This window comes from Lutra lutra, chromosome 2, assembly GCF_902655055.1.
Source record: "Lutra lutra chromosome 2, mLutLut1.2, whole genome shotgun sequence".
In the NCBI taxonomy this organism is placed as follows: domain Eukaryota; kingdom Metazoa; phylum Chordata; class Mammalia; order Carnivora; family Mustelidae; genus Lutra; species Lutra lutra.
The window spans coordinates 95,425,260-95,448,738 of record NC_062279.1 but is presented as its reverse complement, the minus strand read 5'-3'; the positions used below and the strand labels follow the sequence as shown (position 1 = coordinate 95,448,738).

Here is a 23,479-nt window from a genome sequence, read left to right as displayed (position 1 = left end):
GCCACTCAACCAACTGAGCCACCCAGGCTTCCCTCCAACGTCATTTTCTTAAGCCTTCCCTGGCCATCTGATCTAATAAGGCAGATCATCTCCCTCTTGTCCCCCTTCTCCCTCTCCTATTTTTTCTCCTTAACACTTATCACTATTGAAATACAACATATTTAATTTTTTTAATTGTCTGCTTCCTCCATTAGAATGTGAACTCTATGAAGGAATTTTGCTTTCATTTATGTTCACTCCGGTGACCAAAATACTGACTGATACATAGCAGGTGCTCAATAAATGATTGTCGAATGAATGCACTAAATATTTCACTTATATTTTCGTATACATTTTTTCTGGTTATGCAAAATGTCCTGGGAAAAGGAAGACAGAATCAGATTTGTTCTAGTTTAATTAGGCTAGTCTGATACAGGTGAATGTCTCCCAAGAATAGCATATCGGAACTCATTTACTTAATCCTCATTTATACAGCTTTCTTTGGTATGAGCAGAATGATGTTAGAAGGGATAAAGCTCTACCTTCAAGTAAGAGAAACTTAATGAGACTAGTAGCACAATTAAGAACAAACATAACCTGAGACATTAATGGTATCTATTTAAAGTTGTAATTAGATTGCAAGGACTGTTTGCACAGTGATGCAAGTTTTCCTGGAAGGCAGTTACTATATATATGAACTTGTGTCAAAGACACTGTAGAAGAAGTTTAGTCTTTTGTGGAAAATTGACCTGGAAGACCTCTAAAGTCTTTTCTGCCTGAACAAATTAGAAACCAATGACAGAGAAGAGGAAGCTGCTGTGTGAGATGGGCAAGACTAGTTACTAAAGCAAGAATCCACAACCACATTTCATGTATTACAGTTCTCAATCTTATAGACTCCCAGGGAGCTTTAGCAGGTGAGAAGGTCATTGGTTTTTGGTTGGTTGGTTTTGTGCTTTAAGAGAAGCTGGCCAAGACCTTGCAAACTGAACCGAAATACATTTCATTATTATTACCTATTTTTTGATCAAATCAATTTTCAGCTGTCTCTGATTTTGGTTGAAAGAATACATACAACAAGCAAATTTCACTTTGATATTTTCCATTATGAATTCATAAGAACATTCTTCACTGCCCCTCTAGTGAATCAGAAAACTAAATAAATATGGTATAAATCTAGATGACACAATTTGCAGTTTTTTAAAACTCATAAGCCCTCTTTATCAGTAGATTATAAGAGTAGAAATTCTTCTCTACTTCTTTTATTAATTAACCTTTTCAAATATGTTACAATTTTAACTTAACCTTAGAAGATACTATATAATAAAGCTTTGTCATTACAAATTGCTCACCTTTACATTCTTTCAGGTAATCTTAAGGATCTTTTTATGAAGTAATTATTTACTTAATCATATTATTTATTGATGCCTATATATGTGTATATATATGTGTGTGTGTGTATATATATATATATATATATATATGACAAAAAACATGTGAAGTAGGAATTCTTATCAACATGATAAAAATCCTGGGGCCCACAGATTTTAAGTAACTAGTTACATTTAAACATTTGAGCTTAAAAAATGAACTGTATTCGAACCCATGTTGAAATGTCTTTTGCAGGCTTTTAATTCTCACACTGTGACAATCTTAGAGAGGAGGAGACGGAGTCTTAGAGAAGCCAAGGGACTTGCCCAAAGATGTTCTCTTTAATTTCTGTAGAAGGACCCAAGGTTTTTTTCCATAGCACTTATCATGATTTAAATCATTTTATTTGATCACATATTTTAGTTTTCTTTTCTCGCCAGACTTTACATTTCACAGATCCAGTGATCATTTCTCTGTGGTGGAGTTATGTATAGTTTCTCGATCAGTGCCTGGTATATAATTGGCACTAGCAAATACTGTATGAAAAAATGAATAAATAAGTGATGAGTGAGTGAATATGTATCTTTTAAAATATTTTTTGAGAATCTGTATGTCTGCGTGGAGAAAAAAAGTGAATTTTCTCTGGGGCGCCTGGGTGGCTCAGTGGGTTAAACCTCTGCCTTCAGCTCAGGTCATGGTCTCAGGGTCCTGGGATCGAGCCCTGCATTGGGCTCTTTGCTTAGGAGGGAGCCTGCTTCCCCTTCTTTCTCTACCTGCCTCTCTGCCTACTTGTGATCTCTGTCTGTCAAATAAATAAAATCTTTTTTTAAAAAAGTGAATTTTCTCTGGAATGATATGCTATAGAAAGAGGTTGTAAAGTATGGAGAGCTTTGGCTTCTAAAATAGAATAAAAATATAAATTGTGACTATATTTATCCCCAAGAAAATAAAATTCTTCTTAACAATTAACAATATGAAGGAAAGTAACTCTTCCCAAAATGACTTAGTATTCTTATTCTGAGGCTTAAGTTCATTCACATCCCATGAGTACCTAGTAAAGCCTAAAATGTCTACCCTCCCATCTCCTCCAGACAACATATAGGTCCACTCACTCACCCACTCTCACCACCACCACCCCCATCCTTCTAGTAATTGTTGAACTTCTAGAAGCCAGTGGATTTTAAGATCAATACTTGGGTCCTGGGAAACTGGGGTTAATGCAATAAGGGTGATGGAGTTAGAGGCCATTGCTAACATTTCAAGGAATTCACATCCTAATGCATCATTAGGACTTAAAGGAGGTTCATATCAGCATCCTCAGTTTTCAAAATAATGATGCCAACTAGGCTGACTCTAGAGAACCATAACATCAGTAGCAGATGAAGGACATCATATGAAAAGACACAGAATAATGCTAGAACCTGTGTCAGAATATTTTTTATAGCCATCAAAACATTCTCCAACATAGTAAGTTTGCCTTTTGAACAAGGAGCTCAGACACGGGATCCAAATTATTCCGCTGTGGAAGGTTACAGAGAAAAAGTGTATACCACCTTTGTTGCTATAATTGACATTCATGCATGCATTCATTCATTCATCCTACAATTATTTATTGAATGTCAACCCTTGTGATTTTCGCTGTGCTAACCACAGGGATAATTTTAAACAAAAATCATTCAGTTCTCTCGTGCAGACTGATGGGACTTGAGGAAGAAAGAATTACTTCTGTAGAGGTGTTTATAAACCACAGCCCAGAATAAAAACTAGCTTCATGTTTTACACAAAGGACTGTTTCATAAGGTTTTTCTCCCCCCTGATAAAAATAACTTCTAAATGATGGTTATTTAAAATAAGCTAGAAATAAAGATTTTCACTTTTGGAATAGAAATAGACATTTGCAGGAACCTTATTTGTTGACAAGATTAACTTTTATCCACCACATAATCATAAGTAAAGATAAAGTTTCATCTAAAAGGAAATGCAGTATAGAAAATACCCCAAAGTCATTTGAAAGAATTGGATAACCCTAATGATATTTGGAATGAGATTCATAAAAACCTTTTCAGTCTTCATGTGCATAAGTCGCTGACCAATCTGAACAAAATACTAGTTTATGTTTTCTAGTTTTGGAATTCTATTGGAGACAGATCCATTAGACACAGCACAGAAGGCTTTGAATTCCCTTTGCTTAAGCACTCTGCCAACTCAAAATCTCCTTTAAATCAATACGAGGTATAATTTAATTGCAGACTCTGTGTCAAAGTTAAAATTTTAGAAAAGAAATAAACCAAACTTCATGTAGCAATTCAAATATAGGAGACAAAATAGCAGACTAGACTATTATAGCAGAACAATGACCAGTACCTTTTGAATGCCTGCTTGGGATTCCAGAACGTTATTCTCTGATCCATTGCTTCTATTGATCATCCGCCACATTTGGGAATACATGCTGTCCCTTTCAAAAGGATTCATTCCCTTCATGCGGACATGTTCATATACTGCAGAGTCCAGTACTGTGCCATAAGGGATGTCTGTTTGCTTGGAGAGGTCCTGGAGAGATCTTCATGTTTAGGAGAGAAGAGAGACACAAGAAAGAAATTGGAAATAAAGTTATAGGAAACAGAATAATATATGTAAATACAGATGTCAAATTGCTTTCCTATTTTGTGGTTTCTTAATATTAAAATGTAATATATAAGGAGAATTGCTGTTAGGGTGTATGACACATGAATCATGAGAAGATGAAATCATTACTGAAAGAAAAATGAAAATTTCTCATGGTAAGACAGTGCTCTTGTGTGTGTGTGTGTGTGTGTGTGTGTGTGTGTGTGAGCCTTCACTGTGAAAAAAACCAAAACCAAAACTAGATCTAGCAATTCCATCAAGGCAAAAACAAATCAAATTAGATTGCTGGATAACCACATAACCATTTAGTTAAAAAACAACTACATGTTATAAGCCTTAAGCCATGTTCTTTTAGGTATCTATGTTTAAATATTTTTTAAAATAATTACATTGTGCATGAACAACCCATTTTGAGGTGAAGTGTATATTTAAAAATTAGTATTTATGATAATCACTATTTAACAAGTGGCTACCATATACATGCCAACAACTGACATACATTATTCTCACAGCAGTGTCCCATTTCTCAGAAGTATTTCACCCATTTTATCAATGAGAAAACTCAGGTTGAGAGTATAAGCATTTGCTCAGTGTGGCACAGTCAGTGAGGGATGAGATAAGATTCAAATGTAGGCTTCAAAAGCTATAGTATTTTTACTGCAAGATACTGCCTCTTATTTGCTTTAAGTTTGTGTGTGTGCACATGCATGTGTGTGTCTGTGGGTGTGAAAGAGAGAGAAAGAGAGAGGGAGAGAGAGAGAGATTCTATTTGTATTCAAACAGAATAGAATTCATGTTTCCAGAACGATGAATATATTTTTAGCTCTCTCTTATGCATAATAATGATCAGGATTTTCACATCCATCTTTGAGTTATATAGATGGTATCTACTTGTCCTAGGTTATTCATCTTAAATTGGTGGTCAATTTCCTTACATTTAAGTTTCTGAGCTGCTCTGTATTTTCTAACTTGGAGAACCAATTACTGCTGCACTGAAACTCATTTGAGTTTGTGTAGCTGCTCAACTCTAATGTCTGAGGTTTAAGAACAAATATGTGTCTTTGGCATACTGTACAAAATTAGACGCTGGCATATTCAAGTTCACTAACCTCTGCAAATGGCAGCAGATGCTTTGAAACACTATACCATATTTTGAACAAGAATATTCAGAGCCCTCCACAGCCATGGGTCATGAAACTCATGTTATGTATACTTTTGACCTTTTGGTCTGTTTCTAGATGGAGTTTGCTAATGATTTCCTGGGGCCTTTGCAAACAACACTAGCATTGGGCAAGGGTGTTGGGAATACTCTTGCAGGTCACCAGTTTCCATCATGTGCAAAACTGTATTACAAACAATAAATTATGGGCTGTGTTTGCTAGAGGAGTATTCATGCCATTTTCTAATAGTAACTTTCAGCAAAATTTAATCTACATTTTATTGAGTTTTAGGTTGTCAATGTGTATCATTTACTCTATGGAAACTACCATGATAATTCCTTTTTGTTCTGTACTTCTGCTTAAAATAATGTGTTGAAAAATGACTATTTCCATGAGAGACTGTGGACTCTGAGAAACAAACTGAGGGTTTTGGAGGGAAGGGAGGTTGGGGGGGTTGGCTGAGCCCGGTGGTGGGTATTAAGGAGGGCACGTATTGCATGGAGCACTGGGTGAGGTGCATAAACAATGAATTATGGATTACTGAAAAAAAATAAATTAAATTATATTTAAAAAAATGACTATTTCCAAGGAAAAATTTGCTGGACTATTCTACAACTATTAAATTAATTCTACCATTTGTAAAAAGATGAAATAACAGTATGAAGAATAACTGAGGACAAAAGCAGGAATAAAATCAAGCTACACATAGCTAGGGTACAACCTCATAGGAGAGTAAAAGGGGCACTTTCTCCTGGGATATCCCACAATTATCTTGTTAACAGTATAGCAATAAGACTCTTGTTCCCAAAGATCATTTACTTCTCATCCACTGCTGTTTCCAGTGGTGGGAGTGAAACTATTAAAAACATTAACATTTTAACTTATTTCCCATTGTTTAGTGGAGGACGATCTAAAGTGGTAACACAGGAAAAAGAAATGAAACATTATCAATTCAGGTTATAATAGCAGGAGCAAATAGCAATTTGTTCAATACCTATTAATACAAGAGCCTAGGCTAGCTAGTTTTATGGAGCTTGCACCTTCTAAAATCAGAAGGTCCCATGGCTGGAGAAGGCCATGTCACATTTCATCAGAGACCCTCCCAGGATGGGATTGGCCACTAGCTGTTTAGAACATTTGGCAATCAACCTGTATTATAACTCTCGGAAACTTTCAATTTGGTGGTGGTAAGATCATAACCTAGGGGTAAAATTTTTGTATGCCCACACCTCTAAATATATAATTTGTTTGCCCAACTAGTCATACCAGTAAAATACTGTTAAATAAATTAACACTTCCTCTTAGCTTTTCATGAAAAGAAAATTGAAATCAAATGTTAGGATCGTTTTAATAGAATCATTTTCTGTGGCATAACTCACCTTCAATATCAGCTTTACAACTTGAATATAGAATTGTCATACAAATAGTTTTGTTGGTGAAACTGATTTGTACATAGTAAAAATTTTAAAGGAATTTCTTAATATACTGCCTGTGTGAAATTCCTGATGTTAGGGAAAAAAAAGGCATTTTATGTTCAACATACCTCAGATTTAGAATAGCAGAGCATTTGTAACTTAGAACAAAGACATGTTCCCTCCAGCTTCATTTCTGATATCAAGTTCAGCTTATAAATTTGCCTTGAGATATGCTTGCAATAAAAATTACAGCTTGCCTGATTCAGCATTGTTCCATTATAGTACACTGAGACAGTACCAAAAGTGACAAAAATAAAATGAAGCAAATTGAAGTGAGCACAAACAGCTTATTACAGAAAGTGAAGGCTGTTTTAGGAGCCCAACACAGAAAGACAGTGACCATTTTATGTGGTCATTCTGTTATTTTTCATGCTGGTAAGATTTTAGAGTAATATCAGCAGAAAAGGAATGGCCTATAGTATGAACCCTTAAAAGAAATAGAGTAAATTCTTCTACAAGTGGTATTCCTCAAAAAAATTGTATCTTAAGTTCAACATCTGAGTATTACTTAGATATGCCAAATCATTGTTTTTTTTGGTTTGTTTTGCCAAATCAGTTTTTTTTAAAAAGATTTTATTTATTTATTTAACAGAGAGAAATCACAAGTAAGCAGAGAGGCAGGCAGAGAGAGAGGAGGAAGCAGGCTCCCCGCCGAGCAGAAAGCCCGATGTGGGGCTCGAACCCAGGACCTGGGATCATGACCTGAGCCGAAGGCAGCGGCTTAACCCACTGAGCCACCCAGGTGCCCCCCAAATCAGTTTTAAATGCAAAATAATTCTAAAATAATTAATAAGAACCTAATATATAAGTTAATTTACCATGGAAATTGTTGTCATTTCTTTTTTAACAATTGCCAATGCATACCCAGGTCACAGAGGAAATGGGAAAATCTAGAGCATTCTAGAAGGGAGTTAATTTGGAATATACTCATACTGATATATTCCATTTCTCCACTTAATCTCACACAACTCACATTTACCACATAAAACTCAGCAAACAATCACTCTGCAGATCTATTATACCTGAGTCCCCCTCTCCCAACCCCACACCCCACACCGCACATAGAGTTAAAAAAAAAAGTGTCTTTAGCAATAAGTGGTGAATAATAAAAGAAAGCAAATGGTTTGCTACTTTAAGCCTTGTTCTCCCATCATCTTTTCAAAATTCTACTTTTATTTTTCCTGGTGTCCTGTACTACTAGCAACCCATGGGTACTAAAGAATACTGAAAGATGATAGATAAGTGGTATTTACTTATTTGCATGAACATTATATGTACTTAGAAATTGTAATTTAGGGTACTTCTGTAAAGTCAATTTCAGGAATTTGGGTGGATCTAGGCTGATTGCAAACTCTTTCCATGAGAAAAACAAGCACTTAAAACCCTTCAAACATAGAAAATTAATTTTGATACATGTGATACTCTGATATTAGGTATTAGTGATAGCAGTAGCTTTGACATGGGGTAAGTTAGATTTTAAAGTCGAGCAGATAGATTATTTGTGGGCTGTGTGATGTTAACCCCTGTTAACCTGAATTTCCTCAACTATAAATGGAGAGAATAAGAGTGTCTAAGGGTGAATACAAGAGGACATGTCACATCAGTATTCAACTAACTTATCCATTGTTTTATTTTTATTTTATTTTAGTTTTTATAAAAAGATTTTTTATTTTAGTGAGAGAGGGAGAGAGAGAGAACATGAGTGGACAGAGGAAGAGGGAGAGAATCCTCAAGCAGACTCCCTGCTTAGCCTGGAACCTGACTTGGTGCTTGATCTCATGACCCTGAGATCACAACCTGAGCAAAAACCAAGCATCAGATGCTTAACCAACTGCACCCCTCTATTGTCTTATATGGAGATTATTATTACAATGATCCATCTCTGAATAATGCCCTATTTAATAATTTCTTTTTTTTTTAAAGATTTTATTTATTTATTTGATAGAGAGAGAGCACAAGTAGGCAGAGAGGCAGGCAGAGTGAGAGGGGGGAAGCAGGCTCACCGCCAAGCAGAGAGCCCGATGCGGGGCTCGATCCCAGGACCCTGGGATCATGACCTGAGCCGAAGGCAGAGGCTTTAACCCACTGAGCCACCCAGGTGCCCCCCTATTTAATAATTTCTAATGGATATTTGGTATGTGGCAGGGTGATCCCTTTATATTGCTGAAGAGGAGATTCATGAATGATACTGAATAGTCATAACTTTGAATGTGTTGCTATTTACTTACATTTCTAAAATTGTCAACTAATTAAAAATCTAATGCCTTTTCCCTCTGTAGTGAACTTTCACTCATATTTTTACCTATTTTCCTTTAATAAGAGAATAGATCTTACCCATATAAACTTTAAAATAAGACATATAAGTCTTTCTTTTCCATCTTCATTCCCTTTCTTCTTTTTAAACATTTGAGTTTGGTTTTACGTAATGCTCAGCAACACACAGCTGTCAGCTTTAACTCTGGGGAATTGTAAGTCTAGTCCCATTTTATTTTTTTTTAAGATTTTTATTTACTTATTTGACAGAGAGAAATCACAAGTAAGCAGAGAGGCAGGCAGAGAGAGAGGAGGAAGCAGGCTCCCTGCTGAGCAGAAAGCCCGATGTGGGGCTCGAACCCAGGACCCTGAGATCATGACCTGAGCCGAAGGCAGCGGCTTAACCCACTGAGCCACCCAGGCGCCCCTAGTCCCATTTTTAACGAAATGGAACAAAGCAACTGAAGTTATCACATCGGAAGGGATTTTTCTTCAGGGTAAAAAGAAATGGAACGTGGTTGATAGGATAGTTGTTAGATCCTTCAGGCCAAGGGGCTGACAGTAGAAGAGAGACTAGCAAACGGGGATGTATTAAAAATGTCTTCCAACTCAGTTCAGGTTTTTTTTTTTTTCCTTTCTCCCACAGTTTCTTCCTCTGGATGCTGATTTCAGCATCTACCAAAGGAAAAGATATTGTTATAGCTCTAAGAGCCCATCAGTAACCATGTTAAAATTCTGCCTGGTTCCCACTGCTGTTCAGTGGTTGTGGCCAAGAGCTTGGTGACTTCAGAGGCAGGTTTTCCAGAAAAAAGAAAAAAAAAAAGAAAAAAGAAAAAAAGAAAAAGTATTCCAAAATTTAAAACCTAAAAAGACTACTAATATGCCAAATAAAGTTCCACTAGACTGATATTTAGTGTTACTGAGACCTAAGAAGAAGAAATAAGTATTGAAAAATGGACTGCAGTGGTCAGGTAAGGCAGGCCTACCTCTGAGAGGTACAGCCAATGGCCCGCACTGGGCAACCTCTTAGGTTCTACAAACTTGGACTTTGAAGATGGAAAGATTTGAGTTTCAATCCTTGGACAAGTTATTTAATTTTCTCTAAATTGAAATCCACTTCCCTATTAAATAGGGAAAATAATAATTTTGTAACAAGGTATGTGGAGGTTTGATGTAGATACGGATATAAGACCCCTTAATACTTAACACTCTATAAGGGCTCCATTACTGGTAGTTGCAATTATTAATTTTATTATTTATTACTACTATCACTATTACTATTATTATTATTACTGTTATTCTCTGTTATAATTTTTGGAATTACTATTTCCTTATTTTTCCCACCAATTAAATTCTTTTCAGATTCCTCACCATGGCCTTTCTAAGTCCCCTACCCCAACTAATCTCTTATCAACTGCTGTATATTTTACTTCCCGAATCTTACAAATCTGTCACTACCTTTGTCCTCTCATTGCTAATACTCTCAGTGTTTCTATCTAGAGAATCTTCCTTTCTTGTTTTTAAATGATTTTATTTATTTATTTATTTTAGAGAGACACAGAGAGAGAGTGCAAGCAGGAGAAGGGGCAGAGACAGAAGGAGAGGGAGAGAGAATCCCAAGCAACAGGCTCTATGCTAAGCCTGGAGTTGGATGAGGGGTTCAATCCCAGGACCTTGAAGTCATTATCTGAGAGGAAATCAAGAGTCAGACACTTAACTGACTGAGCCATCCAGGAGGCCCTGGAGAATTATTTCTAAACCTTTTCCCTATCTCTATTCTCTCCCATCTCTAATCCATCCCCCCACAAACACAGATGAAGTGTTCTTTCTGATATATAAGTCTGATCCTATCCCAGTTTTATTTAAATACTTCCTATATACCCCATTGCCCCCCAAATCTTCCAACTCCATAGCATTCAATACCTGCAAAAATTTGGCTTAAAATTGTTTTCCATTCTCAGAAACAAACTTGTGCCTCATTCATACTCCCATTATAAGACAAACAAACCATTTCATCTTTCCTTGCTTGGTAGGCATTTGCTGTGCACAAGATGTCTCCCTGTCTACCTGGTGAATTCTTTCCCTTCAAGTCAAGGTCATACTCAGCTGCCTCTTTGTGCTCTTCTAACACTTAGAATATGTTCACATTTTAGCATTTTGTTATGAAATTTTACTTCTTTGGTTAACTCACTAGTATATATTCCGCTGATACCCATAATTTTTCTTTAAGTTCATCTTTGAAACTCAGAACCTGGCCCAGGGTCTGGAAAAGAGCAGTCAATGAAGCTCACATATTTTGGCTATGCTTTTTACTAGAAACATGCTTTCGTCTTGGAAAGCCAGCATTCCCATTAAGCTAGTATTGCATAAAAATGGGATTTTTATTATACATTACCAGCCATTCTGTAAATGACTAATCATGGCCAGCAGTATTTTGCACTTAAAAATAACAACTAATTTTTAAGGGAGATTTGGAAATTTCTCCTGTAATAAAATCAGCTGCAAAAGCTCTATCAGACCACCAGTGAATTACTTAACAAGACATTTTGCCATGTAGATAAAATAAATAAATTCAGAGGCAAGACAAATAAAAAGAAAACCCAAACAAATAGAACTGAAATAAAGTATTTGGAAAAGCTAAAGTTATAGTCCATACTTCTGGGTCACATAGGATCTGGTACAGAGTGGAATGTGTGTTCCTGAAAGAGAGACCTAAGCATTGTGGAAAGGGAGCTAATTAGTGGTTCTTTTGATGAGTGATTTCTGACTAAAATTTCAGAAGCAAGCTGAAATGGTGACAAAAATTGCTCTACTAAGTCTGCTAACTGAAATGATTAAAAATGTAAAAGAACTCATGATTATAAGAGCTAAGGAAGAGGTAAGAACTAGAACAGGGAGAGAATAGTAACCTTTGGTAATACTGAGTATTATTACCAAAAGCTAATTTTTTTTCCCCTCTCCAGGGTTGAGTTTTTACACAAAGAGGAAGGAGAGTGTGTATGCTCTGTTTATAAAAGAATGGACTAACACCTCAGAAAGGTTTCCCATCTTCCAACTAGTAGCCTAGCTAAAGACCACTAGTCTTCTGAGAAACCCCATTTCTGCATTTTATTAGCTCCTTCTCTTCAGTGATATTTTCCAAACCTTCTCAGACACAGGTTTATACAGAAAATCTGATTAAATATAAGGGGACCAAGAGTCAAGGATGAGGCAAGCAAGACTCTAATTGTCAGAAGACAATTTGGATTGCTAATGGCTCAGTCCCTACTGAAGACTCAGTAAGAACTATTTTAAGTGCATGAGGGGTGCCACTACTTACTGAAAACAGGCTCAGGGAAGAGATTAACGTTCTTTAGCCCAATAATGTTAACTTCCTTCTTTTATAAAGATTAAGATCAAAGTCGTGTTTGTGGAAGAAATACGGTTTTCTCATTAAAGATTAGATTGTATAGCTTAAAAGTATAATTTGTGGGGCAGGGTAATTCACAAAGAACTCAGCCACAGCAATCCTTGGTGGAGTAGTATAGTGATTTTGTCTTTCTTCCTCTCAAAGTGTCAGAGTTTCTTCCTTCTCAAGAGAGCAGAATCTGAGATTCTGAGGCCAACAATTCTGAATGATACCAGAGAAGGCAGAGGGCTAGGATTTTTTACTTGTGAACACAAAGAGAGTTTCCCAAGAGAAGCCCCATGGATGGAGAGGGTGCTTCATAAAAGGGGCTGTATGAGGACCAAGAGCAGTGAGGATTTACAGAGCAGGGTCAGTGGATAAGGGTGGCTCCACGTGGGACACTCAAATAGGGCCTGGATGGTGCAGTCTTTTCCTGTTTCTCTGTTCTGTCTCCTCCATACTCTGTCCTACTCACCTCACCTGCCCTCAAACCTGCCCTTATGGGCCTCAACAGAGTAAATTAGATAAAAGACAGCTTTAGGCCTTTGTGCTGTGAATTTCTTTAGAATATTTATTTAATCTTTACTTTTAAGAACTTATTTATTTACTTACTTAAGTGTTGAGTTGTGTAAGTTTTTTATATATTTTGGCTATTAACCCCTTATCAGATAGATCCTTTGCAAGTTTCTTTTTCCATTCTGTCGGTTGTCCTTGTTTTGTTAGCAGTTTCCTTTGCTGTGAGAAACCTTTTTCTTTTGGTATGGTCCCAGTGGGTTAATTTTGCTTTTGTTTTCTGTGCCTGAGAAGACATCTAGAAAAATGTTTCTATGGCTTATGTTTCAAGTATGCTTGGTCTAGAAAAAGTATAGTAGTACTCATGAAGAGGACACTTCTCCCTTCTGAATGCTGTCCCTACATGGTGGATCACTGGGCACCAAGATGACTCTCAAGGACTTCCTGAGAGATTTAGAAATATCCTACACCTTCTCCCTCACAGAGTAGTTGGGGCATCCCCATCTGCCATGTGCTCTAGATAAGATGGTCACAGGTCATATTGAAAATTCATATATATATAGATGAGATGATGAAACTGGATATCACAAGCTAGTTATCTTCCTGCACTTGGAGAGACTTGTATTCCTGTGGCATGTTTAAAAGTTGATTTGGCTTGTGAGGACCACAAAGGAAGATGGAAACACTCATCTTTTTTATTGCTGTTAGACATAATAAAACTGATTCTTAAATTCTCTCAAAAAATGACAATGTTACACAGATGTGAGAAAATATGGAAACTCTGGTTGACTTCTCTGACTTGTTGACCCACATTATAAGCTAGGAACTAATTTTGTCACATCATGAATCCTAAATCCTGATATGTGAAAGACACTGTATTTTTCTACCTGCTGACAGAATTGTCATTTATGAACCTGCTCTCTAATTTTAAATAGTTTATTAGTTAACTAAAGTAGCCTTCCATCATATATATAGATAATAATTTATTACAAAAGGCCCCAGTATTCTATGAATCTCATACAAAAGGCCCCAGTATTCTATGAATTTAATTAGCCTGCAATTATCTGTGTAAGGAAGATAGTATGTACAGTTTCTTCCTGAGATACCATGAAAAAGATGCAATATTTATTTACCCCAGGACACTATGAACAAATATGGAATTATCCTAAATTTGTATGGTCAGCATTTCATAATGCCACTATTGACTATAAGCTGATTATAAAATTTTTGTTAAGATGATATCCTCAAATATTTCAACAAACTTCAAAAGAATAATACATTTTTATGTTTTTACATCATTGAAAATACAGGAAAGACCTGACTAATTCCCATGAATTTCCCTGAGGATCAAAAAAATTTCTAAATGGTGTTAAGAGAGAACCCTAATAAAATCATAACATCAGAGAGTTTGGAGGAGTTCCTGGAGGTATCACATAATTCGATGCTATATCTTAAGGTATAAAAACCAATCTCCAAAATGGACTTTATTCTTCTTCCTTAGCACTTCACTGACTTAGGAAACTTAACACCAGAAAGTTCTCATTCATGCCTAACCTAAAACTTGCCTATTTCACATAAGCCTCTCATTTTCTTCTCAGTGAAAATGGACAATAGCTACTCACCACCTCCAGTACAATATTTCTTTATATAATAAAACACTTTTTCATTTTCATCTTTTAACCTTTTCCTTATTGAGTTAAGCACTAAATTCCTGTGGTTCTTACCCACAGGATCTATTACTCATTTTTTTTTACATGGTTATTAGCTAAGGCATCTTTTCCTTTTCTATGGTAATTTTTGCATAATTTATGGACCTCATAAATAGGTCATGATAGTGCTTAAAAAGCCCTAACAACTTTTACACTGCTAGGTGACTTTGGCCATTTTGTTCATAAACACCAACATTTCATTTCAATTTGTAATTGACAGATGATTCATTCTGAAACTGTCTTCACCTCCAGTTTTAAATTTTCATAAATACACACACATACACACACATAAACAGACACACTGCTTTTTTCCATCTCTGAGTGAATTATTACATATTTGTCCCTATTAAGCCCCGTCTCACTTATAATCACCTTGTTTAATTTGCCAAAGTCTTTATGAATTCTTGCAGTGTGGGTTCTAGTCAATAACCACCCCTACTCAATATAAGGTTATCTGCATGTTTAATAAGCTTACTCCCTATTCTATACTTCTAATCAACACCGAAAATGTTCCTTAGAATCAAGGCCAGTGCTGACTTATGGGAAAAACTTTATTCAATACACCCTCCAAGGCTGACATTGAACCATTGATCATAACCTCACATATAGCCTAACAAGCTCTGATACAATAATACATAATAATACTACACAAAAAAATGACCCAAATAAAATACAATATAGATTCAAATGAGGAATCAATAGTAATTTGTAATTTTTTTCCCCTGTAAGTTTTTTTAAGGAGTTCAAAAACTTTAATCACATTATCAAATTATTCATAGTGGAAAGAGATACCTGAAGAGAAAGAAGTGACCAAGAGTAACAGCAGGGCAAATTTAATAGCCTATTTAAAGACCCAGTAGAACACTACTGTCAAAGTAAAGTGGAAGGTCATCGTTTCAAGGAAGATTCTAATGAATCTATCTAAAAACAAAGATCCTGGCTCTTCATAGCACAGAGCAGGAGACCAGGTTTCTACTGATTACTTAAAATTTCCCAAATACAAAATATATTTTCCTTCTTCCCAGTGTAGTAGATCTGTGGATGTCTCCAAAAAAGTATTGTTTATGCTCTATTTCCAATTAGGTATATTCCTTTTTTGATAAATTTTGACTCAAACTATGCACAAAATGCATGTCCTGATGTTCAGAGTCAGGTCTTATTAATAGCCATTCAGATTATAAATGCCCAAAATGTTTTGGAAAGGTATGCCCACCCCCAACCCCAATCCCTGCCCCATTCAGCAGCAATCCTGAGGATTCTGTAGCATTGCTTTGAGAAAATGGCAGTCTTCCTCTGAAAAAGTGGCCCAGGAAGCCACTTGCAATCTGTTCTTTATCTTCTTCAACACTTGCCATGATCTGGTGTATATGGTGATTTTTAAACTTTTTCCTTAGGTTTAAAGATCAGGGTTTGAGAAGTAGGGTCTGTATTAGGGTGTGTGTGTAGGAGTGAAGGAGAAAGTCATTAAAAATAAATTGATTTTTTTTTTTTTTTTTTTGTGAGATTAAGAGTCACTTATGGTTTGTCTCCCTCCCAATCCCATCTTGTTTCATTTACTCTTCTCCTACCCCCTCAACCCCCCATGTTGCATCTCCTCTCCCTCATATCAGGGAGATCATATGATAGTTGTCTTTCTCCGATTGACTTATTTCGCTAAGCATGATACCCTCTAGTTCCATCCACGTCGTCGCAAATGGCAAGATTTCATTTCTTTTGATGGCTGCATAGTATTCCATTGTGTATATATACCACATCTTCTTTATCCATTCGTCTGTAGATGGACATCTAGGTTCTTTCCATAGTTTGGCTATTGTAGACATTGCTGCTATAAACATTCGGGTGCACGTGCCCCTTCGGATCACTATGTTTGTATCTTTAGGGTAAATACCCAGCAGTGCAATTGCAGGGTCATAGGGTAGTTCTATTTTCAACATTTTGAGGAACCTCCATGCTGTTTTCCAGAGTGGTTGCACCAGCTTGCATTCCCACCAACAGTGTAGGAGGGTTCCCCTTTCTCCGCATCCTCGCCAGCATCTGTCATTTCCTGACTTGTTAATTTTAGCCATTCTGACTGGTGTGAGGTGATATCTCATGGTGGTTTTGATTTGTATTTCCCTGATGCCGAGTGATATGGAGCACTTTTTCATGTGTCTGTTGGCCATCTGGATGTCTTCTTTGCAGAAATGTCTGTTCATGTCCTCTGCCCATTTCTTGATTGGATTATTTGTTCTTTGGGAGTTGAGTTTGCTAAGTTCTTTATAGATTTTGGACACTAGCCCTTTATCTGATATGTCATTTGCAAATATCTTCTCCCATTCTGTCAGTTGTCTTTTGGTTCTTTAGATGACAGGAGCTTGCGGAGCAGCTAAGAGGATCAGAGAACTAATGGGGTCAAACAGACACTTAGTAGAGGGTGGAGGTCAGCCCGTCAAGATTGCTGGTGTGATGGAGAAGGTAGGAAAAGAAAGGAAAGCAAGAGAAACAGAAATAAAGAAAAAAAAAAAGAAGAAGAAGATACGGCAAACCAAGAGTTTCCTTTCAGTTCTGCCTTACAATCTTGGATTTCTTTTATAAAAATAATATGTGAGGGGCACCTGGGTGGCTCAGTCAGTTAAGTGTTTGCCTTCAACTCAGGTCATGATCCCAGGGTGCTGGGATCAAGCCCCACATCATGCTCCCTGCTCAATGGGGAGCCTGCTTCTCCCTCTCCCTCTGCCGGCTGCTCCCCTTGTTTGTGCTCTCTTTCTGTGTCAAATGAATAAATAAAATAAAATAAATTAAAAAATTGTAAGTTTAAAAATATGTGAATGTATTTTTGTCTGTTATCTTGGACTTTGTTTAATAAGCTATCTCATTTGTGTGGTTGATAGAGACTTGTCTAGTTGAAGGGACATTGAAAATAATTTAATCCAAACTGTGGAACAATATTTGTGCAGTGAGAACAAGAATGGATCACATTTTTAAAGACAGAAAGGTAAGTACAAAGTGGTTTAAAAACTTGCCTTATTCTTTAGTAACGAGAATAAGAACGCTTGAACTAGGTCTCTAGTCTCCTTCAGCATTGTTCTGCACTACAGTCCTGCCTGCTGATCCCACCGTCACTATTTCTATCACATACTTTTCCTATGTTAGTTTCACAATCGCATGCCCCATACTCCAACTAGCTCTTCTGAAATGACTCAGCCACGTACTCCCGAGCATAGGGCTTTTGTCATATCCACATACTTGTGGTAGATAGAATTTCATGATTCAGCTGATTTCAGGTAAGGAAGGAAAACAACAAGAAATAGGAGACAGTAATTTATATTTTCAAGTTCTTAATAGGTTTCTGGGTTGGGATAACGAAGGCTGGGGAGAAAGAAAGAGCGGAGGACTTGACTTGCTTAGAATAATTGCTTGTCAAGAAGAAGATCAAGTTAGGGGTTGTGGGCACTTATTAGTTTGGGGAAGTTTTCATCTCGGTGAGCTTAGTGTAAATAAGAATCTATAGCGATGCTAATACAGCCTTGTCCCTGGGAGTCACAAATAAAGTAGAAGACAACTTTTAATTAAATGCTCACTGAAGGGTGGCTTTGAAAAACTCTGAGAGTTTTTATTTTTTTCAAAAAGAGAGAAAATCATGGTCTATAATATCTAGATGGCTATATGTATATAAAACATCCATCACTGTGGTATTTAAGTGCTTTGACAAGTAAGCCATTTCAACACCAAACAATACAGAGGAAGGGGATGAATGTCTTCCTCTGTCTGTAGTGTCTGTGTACTCTGAAGCTAGGCCTATACAATTCTGTACTAAACTGAAACATAAAAGTGGTATGAATCAGGCTCAGCTCACTTCAGCGACCTTGATTTTGGCTGTTCCAAATAAAGTGTGCAATTCCCTGCTGAGAGCTATGAGGTAGCCTCCCACTGGAAGCCTGAAGTGGGTGAGACACTAAGAAAACCTCAATGGCACACCATTTGGGGGCTCCTTCTCTTATTCTGGAATAATGGCGCATAAAAATGGCTTTCCTATTTCTTTCTGATTTGTTGTGAGGTTTATAAATAAGTCGTGAGGTTCCACCGTCTCAGGCCAGATTCTAAGAAACCCCTTTCTGGTTCATAATTTAATGAACTGCAACTAACTATGTGCTCAGTAAATTACTACATAAGGAAGGTACGGTACTGATGCAAAGGTGATGAAACTATGTTCAAGAATATATGTTTTAATTGAGAAGGTAAAACAAGCAGAATACTGCCTCAGCATGAGGTAACTCAGGGTATAAGCCAGGTAGAGACAAAGTGGTTAAAAAAAAGGAGAGACATTGAATCTAGTTACAAGCCCTGTGGTGAAAGTGACACAGAGAAAGTAACACATGAGCAGTGTTAGGAGAGGGCGGATGAAAGAGGAGTTTAAAGAGAAAACTTGCCTGACAACCAGACGTCCTGACCCAGGGTCAGTGCAGTCACTATCAGCAGCAGCCAGACCTTGACTGTAGTGATGGTTAATCAAGCTAAGGTGAGAACAGTTAATTATTCAGCCAGGTCCCTATTTATATTTACATTTGGATAAGGCTTCCTGACAGTGTTTTTTTTTTTTTTTTTCTCCTCCTCCTCTTCCTCCTCCTCCTCCATCTTCTTCTTTTAACAAAAAGGGACTCAGCACTCTACCCTGCCACATCATTCCTATGTTAATCCTACCTTCTTTCCCTCTATTCAGGAAGAGCTTTCAAAATTTTAAAAAGCTCTGCAAAGAAGATAACCCACTGGGCAGGAAACTACTTATCAAGGTAGTATGGAAGGTGCAGGTCTAGAAAGAGAGGAGATAGTCCTGTGTGGATCAAGTAGGGAATGGCCTGAAGCATTCCTTGGGGAGGGGAAGCCTTTGGCATGAACATGGTGACAGCCTGGGCTAAAGATTCCATTGGGGGTGGGACAAGCTGGTGCTGCCCATCCAGACTCCCAAGGCTAGATTTCCTGTTTGGGGGCTTGGAGGATTAAATGGTGTGACAAGAAGACAACAGCCAGGAAGATGGACTATGAGGAATGGCAGGGACATCTATGCCAGAAGCCAGGGCAGCAACAACAAGGAACTTCGAGGGCTAAAGGAGCAGGTAGAGGGAATAACTGAGTGTATGGAATTGTGGACAAAATAGTAAAAGTGATAGTGATAAGCACCACCGAAAAGGGTGGAGGGAAGAACTGTCCAAGGAGTCCACATGATCTCCTAGAGAACAAGGAGAAAAACGGAAGCAAATGCAGGGTATATCCGGAAACTATGCTGTTATTTATGACTCTTTGTTTCCCATTTATTCTTTACATTAAACCTATGAAGTTGAACCCATTAACTTTTTACCCTTAGGGAGAATGAGGCTTAAAATGATTATGGAAAATGACAAGATCATTCAGCTAATAAGCGGCAAAGGATTTGGATGCAGATTTATTTAAATTCATGGTCTCCTGTGCCTGTTTCTAGGATACCACATAACTTAGAAATATCTGAAATTAACTTAGCTAAATATAATTCAGCCATTGATTCTTCCCTGCAGAACTCTTTTATTTTTCAGAAAACTTACAGTGACCCTATGGTTTTCATTCACTCACTCATTCATTTGTTTATTTCATTTGATAAAGGTTTAGTGTATTTGCTAATTGTACATAATATGGTCCATCGATTAGGACAAGGTTTCTAGTGCCAGATTGCCTGGGTTTACTATCTTAACTTTTGGTATATTGTCTTCAAAATGGAGATGAGAATAATATATCTCTTATGGGGCCATTAAGAAGATTAAATGAGAAAATCTAAGCAAAGTGTTTAGGGAGATGTCTGTCATATAGCAAAGCACCCAATAATGCTAGGCGCTGTTATTATTAATACCATGCACCAGGCATTCGTGGACACACTGGGGTACAAATGTGAATATGGCATAGCCCTTGCCTTTGAAGAATTTATGCTCTCAAAGAGAAGACACGCATGCAATGGCTAATTGTGTTTGTGCCAATGGATGATGCCACAAGAGAAGGGAGATCTGGGTCATTTCAAGGAAAGGGAACAGTATGTGAGCTCCACAGAAGTATGAAATGTCCTCCAAGAGTGGCTTCACTGGAGCATGAACAAGTATGAGGATAGATTACAGTTGGTGTCAGTAAAAAAATGAGCCCGGGTCAGCTTTTGAAGGGTTCCATATGCTGGCCTCTGGAGTTGCACTTTATTTTGATTGGATGTGGTAATAAATGAGGTTTCCAAACTAATTTTAAGAATGGAGGAAGGTAACCACCTGGACGCCACCCTGGATCATAAGCTTAAATGAGAAGAGAATGCAATAGGGGGTGGTAATAGTTGAAGAGGAAAAGAATAAGAAATGAAACAGTCAGCAAGGAGATTAGGGATCGTACCCCTGGGCATTTATGCTAGAGAAATGAAAACATATCTATTCAAAAACAGATACGCACATAAATGTCCTTAGCAACTTTATTTGTAATAGCCAAAAACTTAGAATCAACAATTCTATGCAATAGATAAACTGTTAAACACAATGGTCCATCCATACCAGAGATTACTGCTTGGCAATAAAAAGCAATGAACTAATGATCCATGCAACAACTTGTATAGATCTCAAGGGCATTATGCTGAGAGGGGAAAAAGGGCTATTTTAAAGGGCCACATACTGTATGATTCAACTTACAGAGCACTCTTGAAAGAATAAAAATCACAGGAATGGAGGACATATTAGTTATTACTAGGTCTGGGGATGGTGGAGAAGGAGTGAGTGTAGAATGAGGGAGATTTTTGTAATGTTAGGATAGTTCTACCTCTATTGCAGTGGTGGTTTTACATTCTGTAAAGTAATAAAATGGCATAGAACTAATTGCATGGATTGTATCCATGTCAATTTCCTTATTTTGATATTACACTATAATTACTTAAGATGTAACCATGGCGGGGAAACTAGGTGAAGGGTACATGGGAACTTACTATGCTCTATCTTCACAACTTCCTGTGTATATATAATTACTTCAAAATAAATTGTTTAAAAAAAAGCTTGTTTAAATATTATTGGAACATATTGCAATATGACAAACTATGGATTATTAATATTTTGTCCTTCAAAATTCATGGTATTTTCCTATTTTCTCAATATAGCCCTGTATTACTTTGAAAATGTATTGAATTTACTAAAAATAAGTCTGATTTATTTTTTGATGGCTGGAGCCTAAAAATAATGAACAGGCAGGATACAATCCATGAATAGCAGACATTGAGATGCAGCTTTTCTGCAAAATTGCATCTGAAAAGTCATCCAACCAGAGCGATTCTAGAATTTTCTCACATTAGTAACTCTCCTCTTCTGTACCTCTTTAGTTATGAGGCAATCAACCACAGTTTCTCTTTAAAAATCTTGAAAAATAAAATAAGTCAATATTCCTGCATCTGCTATAAATGTAACTGTTAGCCTTGAGATACAAATTTTCTCAAGTCACATTTCTCTTAAATTTCCTTAAACCTTTGGTATTTTCAAATTAAACAGCCCTGAAACAAGAAGATACATGGTTCAGGTTTATATTAGATAGAAGCTTACTAGCTTCCATACAGTTCTACATCTTTTCTGTCCCACCCAAGCTCCTCTCCACAGATAAAGCTGTCTTTCTCAATGATGTCACTCTCCATTATCCCCAGGAAAAATTCCAAATTCTTCAACAAGCGTTATCATGATTTTCAGGATTTTGTTCCGCTTCCCTTTTCTATTTCATTTCCTGCCACTCTCACATCACCTATCTCAATCCAGGAAGGAAATTAACAGATTTTGAACATCTGCCCCTTGCTAGACACTCTCCTGGGAATTTCATATCTCTCTTGCTTTTGCAAATATTCTCCAGTAAGGCACCTCTTCAGTCTTTTGAAATTCATCTTTCGAGATCAAACGCTCAGATAATATCTCTCTGATGCCTGATAGTTTTTTTCCCCATCTCCTCCCCGCTTCTCCAAGTTATTGAATTAAATCACTCCTTTCCTGTGTTCACACAGCATTTCACAATAAATCTATCATAGTTCCTATGTCATTAAATTCTATACTGCTCTGTCTCTAACTAAATTGTGACTCAGGGATAATATCTAAATATCTTTTTAGACTCAATACCTATCATGCTGTGTGTGTGTGTGTGTGTGTGTGTGTGTGTGTATAGAGAGAGAGAGAGAGAGACATACATATGTATATGTATGTATATTCATATATACATATATGATATATATATTCAGTTGAATTAAATGAATGAAGCTAATATATTTATTTAGTTTTTATAGTTAGAAATACCTCCATTTTCAAAAAGCAGGATTGTAATGATCTCTTTGAATAGGAACTTGCTAAATATAGTTACATAGTTTTGTAGAGGCAAAGGAAAGAAAGAAATAATTTCATTAGAGAGCACTTGCCAGTTCTACCATTCTCTCTGTACCAAAACCTGGTGACAGATTTAGATTTCTAAGCCTAGAGCTAGCTCATAGTCTGTTGTGTAGCACTGAGAAAAACAACTGCTTAATTTTTTTTTCTTTTCCAAATGTGAGCAAATGTGGATACAAAAGTCCTGTTATTGGAATGCTAAGGAAAAAGGATTATCCTCCAATGATAAGACAGAATATGGGTCTCTTTTTGCATATACTTGGAAAGAATTTATCCTAAATTAGTTTATTCAGTGACTACATGAAGTCAATATTTGTTTAGTCCAACCTCAAACATTTTGGTGAATGAATGCTTTAAACATAAAAATATGATGGGATTTTGGGATCCCTTTGAATATACCCAAGCTTACTTATAGCCCCAGGAATTGAAAGACCTCAAGTTTCACCACCAAAGACCAATCTGATTCTAAAGTTATTAATGACTATAGTTGTACTACTGTGATTTCCCTCATAGCTCTTTTCACCTTATGTAGGAAAGAAGTAGGTTTTTGAAAACTGCAACACAACAAAGACTAATGGAACTAATGTTCATAATGTTATTACCCAGTGTTTACTCTGATATTACCTTC

At 36.8% G+C, this 23,479-nt stretch overlaps 1 protein-coding gene across 1 annotated transcript in view; it reads right to left on the bottom strand.

The window, feature by feature from the left end:
* GRID2 (glutamate ionotropic receptor delta type subunit 2) overlaps nucleotides 1-23,479 on the bottom strand; it is a 1,463,802-nt gene that overhangs the window by 202,627 nt on the left and 1,237,696 nt on the right. Inside the window, 1 exon segment of the mRNA XM_047717994.1 lies at nucleotides 3,715-3,910. Coding sequence (XP_047573950.1) covers nucleotides 3,715-3,910 — 196 coding nt within the window.